This window comes from Staurois parvus, unplaced genomic scaffold, assembly GCF_062004578.1.
Source record: "Staurois parvus isolate SC_StPar_1 unplaced genomic scaffold, SC_StPar_1.0 ptg001252l, whole genome shotgun sequence".
Lineage (NCBI taxonomy): Eukaryota > Metazoa > Chordata > Amphibia > Anura > Ranidae > Staurois > Staurois parvus.
Window position 1 is genome coordinate 2,073,785 of NW_028319048.1, and position 13,599 is coordinate 2,087,383.

General features: G+C 43.2%; 1 protein-coding gene across 1 annotated transcript; it reads left to right on the forward strand.

Moving 5' to 3' along the window:
- Positions 1-631: 631 nt before the first annotated feature.
- LOC149437870 (uncharacterized) lies at positions 632-13,445 on the forward strand. Its single transcript, XM_089660554.1, has 4 exons — positions 632-1,003; positions 4,055-4,181; positions 10,602-10,675; positions 12,216-13,445. The coding sequence occupies exons 1-4, from the start codon at positions 673-675 to the stop codon at positions 12,587-12,589; spliced, it is 906 nt and encodes a 301-aa protein (XP_089516680.1). The 5' UTR covers positions 632-672; the 3' UTR covers positions 12,590-13,445.
- The last annotated feature ends 154 nt before the right edge of the window (positions 13,446-13,599 follow it).

Sequence of the window (13,599 nt, forward strand, 5' to 3'; positions counted from 1 at the left end):
ATGTAACATAAGGGCTGAGAGAAGATCTGTTGTTTCTGCTTGGAGTCTAGTGTTGCTGGGGGGTATTTTGTTGCTGGCTGCAGGGGATCTATTTTACTGCTTTTCTTGTTGTTAACAAATTACTTAACACAACAAAATGATACTTCTGTATGCTCTAAAAAAAGTAACACGGGGGGGGGGTTTAGGGGGTGGAACCAAGGAACAGTGCTTGGAGGTGGGTGAGGGGCGGGGACAAGGGCGCCTAGGATAGAGAGAGTTCCTGCACCTATTCTTTGAGAAAAAGAGCCCTGGTTCTGGTGAGAACCTTCTGTCAATTTGGAGGGATTTCCTCCCACTTCCTGTTGTGGCTATGGGACAGGAAGTGAAAAGAAATCTCCCCAATAGGACACAGTTGCAAAAAAACAAAACAAAAACAGAAAAAAACAAACATAACCCTCCCTTATGGTATCCAAATATGAAAAAAATAAATAAACATTTTTCCTATAGTTGTGTGTAAGATACAAGGGCAGGACCCGGTTCAGTTTGTGGCATGTTGTTATACCTGTGTGCAAGGAATGTAATCTGTATAAGAAACATTTCAGCACACTCCCATCACCTTTGTACGCAGCAAAAGTGGAAGCAAATTTTTACATTTACCAGAAACAGAATATCACAGAAACAAGACACTGGGCAATGTTTCCAGCAATTGACCCCACAAAATACAAACAATTCATCCTTGATTTTCATCTTCCAGGAGGTTCCTCAGAGGACCAGACATACACCAGGGTGCTCCTGCAGCTGTTTGGTTATACCGGTCATGGCAAATCGGCTTTTGTCAACTCCTGCATCTACACCCTTGGAGAACACGAATTCCGGACCCGTGCCAGAACTGGATCAGCTGAATCCTCCGTTATCACAACGAGGAGAAACATGTATGAACTTACTGATACCATCTCCATCGTGGACAACAGAGGATTCAGAACAAAGGACGGAGCTGAGGAAGCGGTGGCTTATGCACAACTAGGTAATCTATAAAATATTTTCTTTTTCAACCTATTATGCTTGGGAGGAAAGTTCATACAATGGTAATGAAATGTCTCATAAAATATGTTTATATTGTATTCAGCTGCCCCAAATCTAATGAATTTGTTGCCATTTTTCACTTTTAAATAGAAATTGCAAAGACTGGAAACATTTTGCCACAAACCTCTGACAATGAAGGTGGTCTTTTATGTCATATGTCAGCATTTTTGGTTGGTAGTATGGTGTAAAAAAAGAAAAAAAGACCGATGGACTATAAAATAGACTATAATCCTATAAAGAAAACAGCAACAGATGTCATGGTGAGAGAGATTTACTAAAGCAAATGTCAATTATCAATTATTAACCACCACATTGCCGCAATATAGCCGAAAGATGACTACAGAGCGGTTCTCTGAGTCTGGGAGGGTGTCTATAGATGTTCTCGAGGTTTCTCTACATCAGGGGTCTCCAAATTTTCAAAACAAAGGGCCAGTTTACTTTATGGGGGTTCAGACTGTGGCCAGTGGGAGTAGAAAATGCTCCGCCATCACAATGTCATAGGCTTGGTGGCATGGCTTTTGTTTCTCAGAGAATAGGTGCAGGTACTCCCCCTTTCGAGTCACCCCTTGTCTCCATCCCTCACCCACCTTTGAGCACTGTCCCTTGGTCCCACCTCTCAGTACAGTCCTTTTAGAGAATACAGAACCAAAAAAAAAAGACCCCCTCGCAACAAATACCCCCCCAGCAATAATAGACCCTTGCTAGAAACAATAGATCTCCCAGCAGCCAGCATCAGTAGATCCCTCCCAGCAACATAACACCCCCTCCAGCAGCAATAGTTCTCCCACAAGACACAATAGAGCCCCCGTCAACAACCATAGACCCCCTGCAACAATAGATCCTCCAAGTGACAACTGATCCTGTACAAGCCAGCATCAATAGATACTCCAACACACCCCAGTATCCCTAGCCATAACATACATTTAGTGATGGAACTACATTCCCCCATATTCCCACTGAAATAAAGCCCTGCTTGGTGGTCAGTGGGAGTAAAAAAATGACACCATTGGTTCCAGTGGGAGGAATTGTGCCCTATAATTAGTGTCAGTAGGAGATTTAGTTCCCCATCTCTGGTCTCAAGGTGAGATATAGTATCTTGTCTTTGGTGTCAGTTGAAGGAATAGTACCCCATGATTGGTGTCAGTGGGAAAATTAATTCCTCATTTCTGGTGTCAGGGGGAGTAATAGTCCCCTAAGGGCCAGCTTGGAGACACCTGCCACCTTCTCCTTTCTCCCTACTTCATGTCCTTAAAATGATGGTAAAACCTAGACATTTTTTACCTTAATACATTCCCTGCATTAAAATGGTTGCAAAGGCAGAAAGTTGTTTACATTCTCTGTATTAAGGTAAAAATCCTTCTGTGTTCAGCTGCCCTACCCCCCCCTCCCCCCACCAAATACTTACCTGAGCCCAATCTCAATCCCCAGAGCAGTGGCTCCCTCCTCTCTCTTCCTCCTCACTGGACGTTGGCTCTTGCTACTGTTAGGCACAGCCTGTGAGGAGGCAGCAGTGGTGTTGCTGAGCTGCAATGTGTGTGTCAATGGACACACACAGCGCAGCTTGGGAGTAAGCCTGCACTAGTATCTCCATAGTAAGTGGCTTATTATAGGGGCATTTGGAAGGGGAAAGGAGTCAGGAGCACTGGTGGGTGACCACAGAGGAGGAGGTTGGGGGTTGTTGTGTGCAGAACCATTGTAAGTATAACCTGCCTAAAATGTTAAGAAAAAAAAGATCCCGATCATTTTAAAGTGATACTAAAGGTTATTTTTTTTCTGTAAAATAACAAACATGATATACTTACCTGCTGTGTGCAGTGGTTTTGCACAGAACAGCCCGGATCCTCCACTTCTTGGGTCCCCTTCTGGCACTCCTGGCTCCTCCTTTATGTCGGACGCCCCCATAACAAGCAGCTTGCTACGGGGGCACCTGAGTAGGCATGTTGCCAAGCTGCTGCTGTGTGTATCTATTCACACACAGAGGTGTGGCTTCGCCTTGCCCCCTCTCTCTCCTCATTGGCTGACTGGCTGTGATTGACAGCAGTGAGAGCCAATGAGGAGGAAGAGACTCGGGACAGCTGAAGCTGTTATGCACACCGATGGATTGGAATGGGACTCAGGTAAGTATTGGGGGGAGGCTGTACACAGAAAGTTTTTTACCTTCATGCATACAATGCATGAAGGTGAAAAACCTTGAACCTTTACAACCACTTTAAGGTAGTAAATGTCCCATTATTTGACCCCCCCCTCCCCTTCCCCAACTACTTGAGTCCTCACTCCATCCAGCACTGTGCCCGTCTGTGGTGGCTCTTTTCTCTCTCCAAGAATTCACAGGACACAAAGGCAGCAGTGGGAGCCATTGGTTTCTGTTGCTGTCAATCAAATGCTGTAGGAAAGGAATGGGAGGCAGGACCAAGCTGCACTATGTGTGTCTATGGACTCAGGAGCGGATCTACAGGTGTGCCACCACAGCAAGCGGCGGCTGTCATTGCTCGTTGTCATTGGCCACACACACGGGAGTTCCGTGAGGTTTGGCATCCCTGAATTTGTACAGTGAGCGGCTCACTCTACAGGGGTGGACAGGCAGGTAAGTAACTTTAGTGCAGAAGAGGCAAAGCATGAGTCTTCTGCATTACAATTCCTGCCTGTCTGACAGTTTTTATATTTTAGTTAAAGTTCCACATTAAATAAGTGAATTTGCACTTAGAGGATGCGCTGAATCTGGCTGACTTCAGTCCTCCTATCATGGGCAAGCCAACATCTTTATTTTTTCTTTCATTTTCCATACAGATGGTAAGATATCCTGAACAAAAGAATTGTGCTTTCATTTTCTCCTCATGTACTAAGCTACTGTAAGTGAGAAAACTGACTCTGCAAAGTGGTCATGCTCTAATCTTTAGTAAATTGGCCCCGATGTGTGACGTTATGGTGGACACCAGTCATGTAGCTCCTATAACTCTGGTATCTTTTTATGTCTGTCTGTTGTCACTCGCAGGTCATTTTCTCCCCTTGGATGAGGAAGTGGTGCTGACTAAGGACTTTGTGTGGATAATGTCCCGGGTGGAGGATTCTGACCTAACACCAAACTACACCGATTTTATTGTCCCCATATTTGTTTACAGGTATGGATCTATAGAAAGCTTTGCATACATTGTTATGACAAAATTATAATATTTGATGTATGTTTTGTGCTGCTTTGCATGACTGTAATTGGCTATAAAGTATAACCACTTGTGGGCCGTCCCATGTACTGTTACTGCGGCAGGTCAGCCGCTCTGCGCTGGGAACATACATGTATGCGATCCAGCATTTCCAGGTATGGGGAGCGCATGCGGGCGCAATGCCCATCTGTACTGTCATACAGTACAGCACAAGTTGGTCAGCAGGTTCCGGCCAATGACTTATGACCAGGACCTGCTGATCAGCTTAGCAAATCACAGTACAGAGCCCTATGTTTACTAAAAACACAGGGCTCTGTACATAGAGCAGCAATGTGCCTGTTTTTTCTCCCTGCAAATCAGGGAGAAGAGACAGCCACATCTATTAGTAAAAGCAGCACATATTGCATACATCACACACTTTACAGATTGGTAGGCACACAGTTAACCCTTTGATTGCCCCTAGATGTTAACCCCTTCCCAGCCAGTGTCTTTAGTACAGTGACAGTGTACAGCATTATCACTGAAAACTGTGTTAGTATCACTGGTGATGTCAGTGTCAGTCAGTTCCCACCCCAGTGTCAATTAGGGGTTTATTTACTAACGCCGGTAGAGTTCAAAATCAGGATCATTTCTACATAGAAACCAATAAATTGGACAAATAAATTGGTTGAATGTCTTAACCATTTCAATACCGGGCAATTTTACACCTTCCTGCCCAGGCCATTTTTCACGTTTCAGCGCTCTCACACTTTGAATGACAATTGCGCGGTCATACAACATTGTACCCAAACTAAAATTTTATCATTTTCTTCACACAACTAGAGCTTTCTTTTGGTGGTATTTAATCACCGCTGGGGTTTTTATTTTTTGCTAAATTAACAAAAAAAGACCAAAAATTTTGAAAAAAAAACACGTTTTTCTTTGTTTCTGTTATACAAGTTTACAAATAAATAATTGTTCTTCATAAATTTAGGCCGAGATGTATTCTGCTCCATGTCTTTGGTGAAAATAACCCAAATTAGGATGTATTTTTTAGTTTGTAGGAAAGTTATAGAGTTCACAAACTATGATATAGATCTGAAAATTGATCAATCCTGAAGTACTGACAGCCAATCTAATTTCTTGAGACAGTACAGATATCCCCAAATGTCAGGACAGTACAGATATCCCCCAAATGTCAGGACGGTACAGATATCCCCCAAATGTCAGGACAGTACAGATATCCCCCAAATGTCAGAACAGTACAGATATCCCCAAATGTCAGAACAGTACAGATATCCCCCAAATGTCATAACAGTACAGATATCCCCCAAATGTCAGAATAGTACAGATATCCCCCAAATGTCAGGACAGTACAGATATCCCCCAAATGTCAGGACGGTACAGATATCCCCCAAATGTCAGGACGGTACAGATATCCCCCAAATGTCAGGACAGTACAGATATCCCCCAAATGTCAGGACGGTACAGATATCCCCCAAATGTCAGGACGGTACAGATATCCCCCAAATGTCAGAACAGGACAGATATCCCCCAAATGTCAGGACGGTACAGATATCCCCCAAATGTCAGAACAGTACAGATATCCCCCAAATGTCAGGACAGTACAGATATCCCCCAAATGTCAGAACAGTACAGATATCCCCCAAATGTCAGGACAGTACAGATATCCCCCAAATGTCAGGACAGTACAGATATCCCCCAAATGTCAGGACAGTACAGATATCCCCCCAAATGTCAGGACAGTACAGATATTCCCAAATGACCCCTTTTTGAAGAGTAGACAGTCCGACGTACTTCATAAGAGGAATGGCGAGTTTTTTGAAGTTGTATTTTGTTTTGTCAGAATTTTTCGGAAAATGAAAAAATGAAAAAAATTATTTTCACTATTTTTTTTTTTTACATACTGTCACCAGTGCAGTACAGCGTCATCATATAACTGGCATGGCAGTGAACAGGGACACTGACTGGTGACAGTATGAAAAAAAAATATATGTTTTATTTTTTTATTATTTTTAATTTTTTATTACTTTTTTTTTTTTTTTAAGATTTTTTTTTTCAGATTTTACTATGACCAAAGTAGTACACTGTTACCATAGTAACATTGTACTACTTTGGGGAAGTGATCAGTATTTTTGTTTTTTTTACACAATTTGCTTATAGCAAAGAATTACTTTGCTATAAGCAAGCATTTACCTGAATGATAAAATAGAATAAAAACGAGCGCTGGGTCTGAAAAATTCAAGCTGCTAGCATAAAGGTAAACCTCGTGTAACCTCTTCATAGAGAATAAAATAAAGCAAAAAATGCAGCGCTTAAGTGTATAGTAGGAAAATTGACATATGTACAGCAGTAATAGAAGGAAATGCATTAAAAGTGCGACATGCACCAGGTATAGCGTACATCAATTAATGTAAACAGTGGTCGGGTAAGTGGTACAGATTCATCCAACCAATCAAAGTGCATATAGTGATAGGGATGTTAGAGTCATTAGATCTAGGAGTAGATCCGAGTATCAATCAAATCTGTGACTTCTGTGATAGGAGAATAGCTGTAAAATGCACTAAACAGATAGCGCAAGACAAAGCGCATTGGAGTATAATGACCTACTCCTGGTCACAGCCCAATGGTCCTCAGCGTAGAGCCCTCAGGAACAACTGTGCACCGCTCTTGCCGTCTCCTACCACCAGGGGGAGTGCGCCTCTTTACAGTAACACGAATTTGCCTTATATCCTCTATCGCCAGGGGTGGTGTGCTTTCATATCAGGAGATCACCTCAGGGACTCAGCAATAAGACCCAAAAGAGAGAAATCTTGATAGTGTAGTATTTTTATTCAAGAGATTGGTAAAAACAGGTAGCACACTTACATAGTAAAATCCAAAGAAGCTGATTCACAGAATCCAAAAAGATGGCCGACAGTCACATGCATGGACCATGTAGGTAGCAAGTGGTATGAGAGGTATCCTTATCTCTAACGCGTTTCGTGGCAAGAGCACAGTTACTGTTACTGTATTGTCTCATGTTCTGTCTCCCACTATAATGTACAGCGACATACTGAACGACATATCAGACTGGATGTCGCTCCATTTCCTCAAACTGAACCTTTCCAAAACCGAGCTCCTAATCTTCCCCCCAGCCCACACCCCCCACCCACCCTCTCCATCACGACCAACAACACCACCATCAGTCCCACCCTGCAAGCCAAAATCCTACGTGTCACTCTTGACTCAAACCTGTCCTTCCAACCTCCTGTCCAATCGCTGACAAACTCATGCAGGCTCCACCTCCGCAACATCTCCAAAATACGTTTGTTCCTAACCCCAGACACCACTAAACAACTCATTCACTCCCTTATTATATCACGTCTGGACTACTGCAACTCCCTCCTCACCGGCCTACCCCAACGCAGGCTATCCCCGCTCCAGTCTATCCTGAACTCAGCGGCCAGACTCATCCACCTTACCAACCGCTCCGTATCCGCCACCCCCCTCTGTCATTCCCTCCACTGGCCTCCACTCAGTGTCCTCCACCCCCCTCTGTCATTCCCTCCACTGGCTCCCAATTGCCCAACGCATTAAATTCAAACTACTAACACTGACGTACAAAGCCGTCCACCATACTGCCCCAAACTACCTCACCGACCTGATACCCAAATACCACCCTACCCGTGCCCTCCGCTCCTCACAAGACTTCCTACTTTCTAGCTCCCTGGTCTCCTCCTCCCACGCCCGACTGCAGGACTTCTCCAGGACTTCCTCCATCCTCTGGAGCTCACTACCCAATCCATCAGACTGTCACCTACACTCCTCACCTTTAGGCGCACCCTGAAAACCCATCTCTTCAAGGAAGCCTACCCCACCCTCACCTAACAGCCGATCTCCTCCACTCCTCCTACCACTCCATCCCCCACAGCCACTTCCTCCTGTACCACTATCCCCTCACTCCTAGATTGTAAGCTGGAAAGAGCAGGGCCCTTGAACCCCTCGTGTATTGTATTGTTACTGTCTTGTCTCATGTTCTGTCCCCACTATAATGTACAGCGCTGAGCAAACTTTTAGCGCTATATAAATACTGTGTAATAATAATAATATTGACGTTAATTGTTCAGCGTTACAGGTGCATGTCGGAGGTGCCAGGACCTCGGAACGTGGGCTGTTCTTTTGCATGACCACGTTGTCTTTTATCTGTCTGTGTGTGGTGGAGGTGTCGGACATATCATTTTGTTTGCAAATTTTTTGATTTTGACTTAGGAATATACTTTGGTTTTTGTTTAGCCGAGGTTTGTTCTCATTGGAACCTCTATGCCAGTGGATCCCTTCCCCTGGTTTTCTTTGTTTTTCTTATGATATAATTGGTTCCGAGGACACCGCTTTTTGTATCACATGTAGTGAGTCAGCCATGTCTACTTACATGTAACTTTTGAGTTACCCAACTTTGGGACTCTATTTTCAATACTATTAAATTGAATTTTTCCTTGTTAGGCATCTCAGTTGTTTATTCAATTTTGCAAATGACTTAGAAATGAGCACGTGTTCATGTGAAACGCATCTACTGCTCCTCTGTCCTGTCTTGGATCTGTCATGTTCTTATCATATTGCATGTTAAGGATTCCAATAGAGGATTTCATCCACCACATTGCTGTTTGTGCCGCCAACCATTCTGTTTTTCCATTGTACTATCGCAGTCCCGCTGACAGGAATGGTTCCAGTAGTTGTGCTAATTATCTAACTGTATCATGTGACCGCTGTCATTGGCTCTCAGGACTCTTACATGATTGGGTGTCTATCCTGCTGGCTCTCTGATTGGTAACAGCTTAGTCAGTGTGGTGGGAGTGCTCAGAGAGCGTTCTCACTGCACACAACCAGCATGAACACGTGTGTGCGGGGGGTCGGCATTAAAGTGGTTCTAAAGCCTCAAGGTTTCTATCTTAAGAAAGGGTAAAAAAACCTTCTACGTCACAGACCCGCCCCCTTACCCCTCCCCCCCCATGCTTACCTGAGCCTCATCGTGATGCAAAGCTGTGAATGAGAGCTGGGGCTCTCCTGGCTTTGTCCCTCCTCATTGGGCAGATTGATAGCAGCCATTGGCTCCTGCTCCTGTCAATCAACTCCATTGATAAGGGAGTGGGGGGCAGGGCCAAGTCCCGCTGTCTGTGTCACTGGATGCAGCAGCAGGACTCAGGAGCGAGGAGTGCAGGCAAGGCACCTGAGAAGAGGAGGATCGGGGGCCACTCTGTGCAATTCTATTACATAGAGCAGGTAAGTGTAGACATGTTTGTTATTAAAATAAATGTTTACAACGACTTTAATGTTATTTTCTTGCTGCCCTACACACTCACCGGCCATGTTATTAGAAACACCAGTTCAATTGCTTGGTAACTAATTGGTGCTAATTAGCCAATCACATGGCAGCAACTCAATGCATTTAGGCATCTAGATGTGGTGAAGACGACTTGCTGAAGTTCAAACCAAGCATCAGAATGGGGAAGAAAGGGGATTTAAGTGACTTTGAACGAAAAAGAGAAAATATCCAGTGAGTGGCAGTTGTTTGGAGGAAAATGCCTCGTTGAGGTCAAAGATCAGAGGAGAATGGACAGACTGGTTCCAGATGCTAGAAAGGCAACAGTAACTCCAATAACCACTTGTTACAACCGAGGTATGCAGAATACCATCTCTGAATGCACTATATATCCAGCCTTGAAGCAGATGGGCTACAGCAGCAGAAGACCACATCGGGTGCCACTCTTGTCAGCTAAGAACAGGAAACAGAGGCTGCAATTCACACAGGCTCACCGAAATTGGACAATAGAAGATTGGAGAAATGTTGCCTGGTATGCTGAGTCTCAATTCCAGCTGCAACATTCAGATGGTAGGGTCAGAATTTGGCATAAACAACATGAAAGCATGGATCCATCCTGCCTTGTATCAACGGTTCATGGATGTGCAGCCAACAAATCTGCAACAACTGCGTGTTGCTATCATGTCTATATGGACCAGAAACTCTGAGAAGTGTTTCCAACACCTTGTTGAATCCATGACATGAAGAATGAAGGCAAAAGGGGGTCCAACCCGGTACTACCAAGGTGGACCTAATAAAGTGGCCGGTGAGAGTATATCAGTTACATTGTAGGCAAGCAGTTATAAGTTGAGTTGTCAATTTTCTTTGAATGTCATTTCATGTGGGACTGTCCTGCAGCAGTTTGTGTCCCATCCTCTACCCACCAGTCCATATTCAAGAGGTCTGCCTTTCTCAGCTAGTCTTCCCAATCATTTATAGACATACAAGATGTCAGGAGGTGAAACAACTTTCCTATCTAAAAAAATGAAATATCTTTGAAGAAAGTTGGTATATAAGGACACTAAACTTTGGTTTTCTTCTAGTGCGAGGCACAAACTTCCACAGGAGCAACTTTATGAATTGCACAGTTTTTTCACGAACTGCAGAGCTATGACAGGTAACTTCACTTCTCAGATGTTACAGCTCAGATGTTTCACTGCTAAGACTACCTGAAGAACATCTTTGTTGACTTAAGGGATTCAAAAAAGAATAGAGTGAGGTGACTCTTCTATCAGCCAAGATGATTGTAAAAGAAAAAAATGTAATTAATAGCTCACTTACCATGACTGAAAGTATATACACAGGTCTGGTCAAGGGGGTGTTCCTCAAAGTTTTCCTAAAGAAATGTATCCCTCACACCTTCACCCCCCCTTCCATAAGTTTTTTGAATCACATAGTGGTGGTATCTATGTTGGAGGAAGAGGCCCAGGATGCTATGACCATTATTCAGGGACATTCAACAAGAAGGTGTGAATTTGTTTGGAACCCATGCAAGCTCTCTGTCAGAATGGAGAGGGCACAAGCAGTTAAGGATTCCACTTGCTATGAACCAAAACAGCACATTTTCAAGTAGCAATCAAAGAAAACAAAATCCAGGGCACTCCTCACTCATGTCACTCTTCTTTATGTCACTCTTCTTTATGTAAAATATATACTCACCTAGGTGAATGCAGCATCACTCTGATGCTGCATCTGTCCCCTGACGATTCTGCACTGAGAACTGAGCGATCAGACACCCCTGATCACTGAATTCCCCCCTCCATTCTGAGAAGAAAACCAACCGGGACTGTCAGTCACCAGCTCTTTGCTCTGCCCCTCAGCACTCACTGTAACGCTGAGCTGTGGAGGGGGCAAGAAGGGCTGCCTCAGGCTCTCAGCAACTTGCTGCCGGTTCGGGCTGCTGAGTAAATCCTGACAGTAGAGTCGGGATCGATCCAGCACCTGGACTAGCTGAGTTACGTCTGTTGGCTGAAAGTGGGCCACAGTCATGCAGAATGAACTGCACGCCTGTGATCCATAGGAGAAATAGGGCCAAAAAAGCTTTGCAATTTAAATTGCAATTGACACAACACCTTGACACTCCTCACCATCTGAGGACTGGAAAGCTGCAATATATTACATTTGTGTTCTTGTGTTCACATACACTTTCATTAATTCGTTTTTGAGATCATATACAATTGTACAGCATTTTCTCCCTCTACATATATTTTGTATAAATACACAAATGGCCAGTAATGCACCTGTCCTTGAATGCAGTAAATCTACGATCAGTGCCAGGGTTGCCATTTTTATACTTCACTTTCATTTAAGAAAAAAAGAAAAAAAAGTGTCATACAGAAAAACAAAGAAAATTTACAACTGAACCTTAAAAAAACAATATTTCAAAAATCTAAAGATACAAATATTCCATAGAGATGCCATTTTGAATGTGACTCAGTGCCTGTAATGTGATCTCAGGTTCTGCGCTGAATTATGAGAGTTGTCAGGAGCCATATGCAGGTTCCCATTGACATGGATGTAAAGAAGAACATTTCTTGCTGCACACTGAAAAGGAAAGGCCATTCTTAATATGACCAGAAAAATAAACTTGTTAAAGGTAGTGAACTCTTGGAAGTTTACATTTTCAACTGAAAATTCCTATTTTTTTATTATGACAGGGGTTTTTCCTGTTGTTGTCCTTACACACAAGTTTAAGAACGACTACAAAGACTTAGAAGAAAAGTTTAGAGATGCGGGAGCAGAAATGGTGCTGGCCATTGAGAATTACACCCCCACAGACCACAGGAAGACTCCGGGACGGTGCAATGATATACAGAAAGTGATCGTGGAAGCTTTGCAAGAAGTAAGATTCCGCCTGACACAGCCAAGGAATCCAATGAAAGAACGTATACAGCACAAGAAGTTCCTTCTGAAATTTGTATATGAATTTATAGTTACCGAGACAAAAGCAAAAGCTAAAAAACAGGAGTATGAGAGGCTGAAAGCTCTGGCAGATAAAAGATGGTTTAAAACGTTTCCGTATGATGACTAAAACACTTTTATGGTTCTCGTGTATGAAAACCACTGCAGAAAAAAAAAAAAAAGAAAAGTAGGAGGTGATCAAAGTTATCAAATTGGACCTTCCCCAATGCAGACATAAAGCTTTGCTAACTGTCTTCCAGAAACAGCTAAATACATAATAAAAGTTACTACTAGTTCCCACCAGTGCTTCTTATGTAGAGCTCCCCCCGCAGGGGCTGCTTGTATCTTGCCCAGCCTTTCCCCTAGATCTTCTCCCACAGCCAAGCACACCACATTTCTTATACCAGGTGCACACAACGTTCACTTATTACTCCAATCATCAGTCTGGGGGTTCTAGCTTCTCTGTTGTCTTTATTTCATTGGAACTGGGAAAGGGAAGGGATATAATAGGATACTCTGAATCTAACTATGACAACTGAGGATGGCTTATCTGTGGGCTTTCCTTAGTGAATCTGTGTAGCCAACTGTACAAACATGGAGCAAAGCACCCCGCCCCCATAGTAAAACACTCCCTACACACAGTTAACCCTTTGATCGCCCCTCACATTAACCCCTGCATGACCAGTGCCATTAGCACACTGTCAGTGCTTTTTTTTAGTAGTGATCACTGTATTGGTGTCACTGGGGAAGTCGCTGATCGCCACCATTACTAGTAAAAAAAAAAAAAATCCCAGTATCCATACCGCCATTTGAAAACGCTAAAACATTCACATAGACCAATTAATTTCCACGTATTGGGATTTATTTAAGCAAAAAACATGTCACAGAATACATTTTAGCATGAATTTATGACAGAATTTGATTTTTTAAAAAATTTTTACTGAACATGTTTAATAGCAAAAAGTAAAAAAAAATGTCTCTCAAAATTGTCGGTCTTTTTTTTATAGCGCAAAAAAACCCGCACAGGTGATCAAATACCACTGAAAGAAAGCTCAATTTGTAGGAAAAAGGGACATAAATTTAGTTAAAGTAATGCAGCGCCATAACGCAAAAAATGGCCTGGTCAGGAAGGGGGGGGGG

Coding starts and splice junctions, on each gene's coding strand:
- LOC149437870 (XM_089660554.1), top strand. CDS start 673: ATGTTTCCAGCAATTGACCCCACAAAATACAAACAATTCATCCTTGAT. Junction 4,182..10,601: donor GTCCCCATATTTGTTTACAG/GTATGGATCTAT, acceptor GTTTTCTTCTAG/TGCGAGGCACAAACTTCCAC. Junction 10,676..12,215: donor GAACTGCAGAGCTATGACAG/GTAACTTCACTT, acceptor TTATTATGACAG/GGGTTTTTCCTGTTGTTGTC.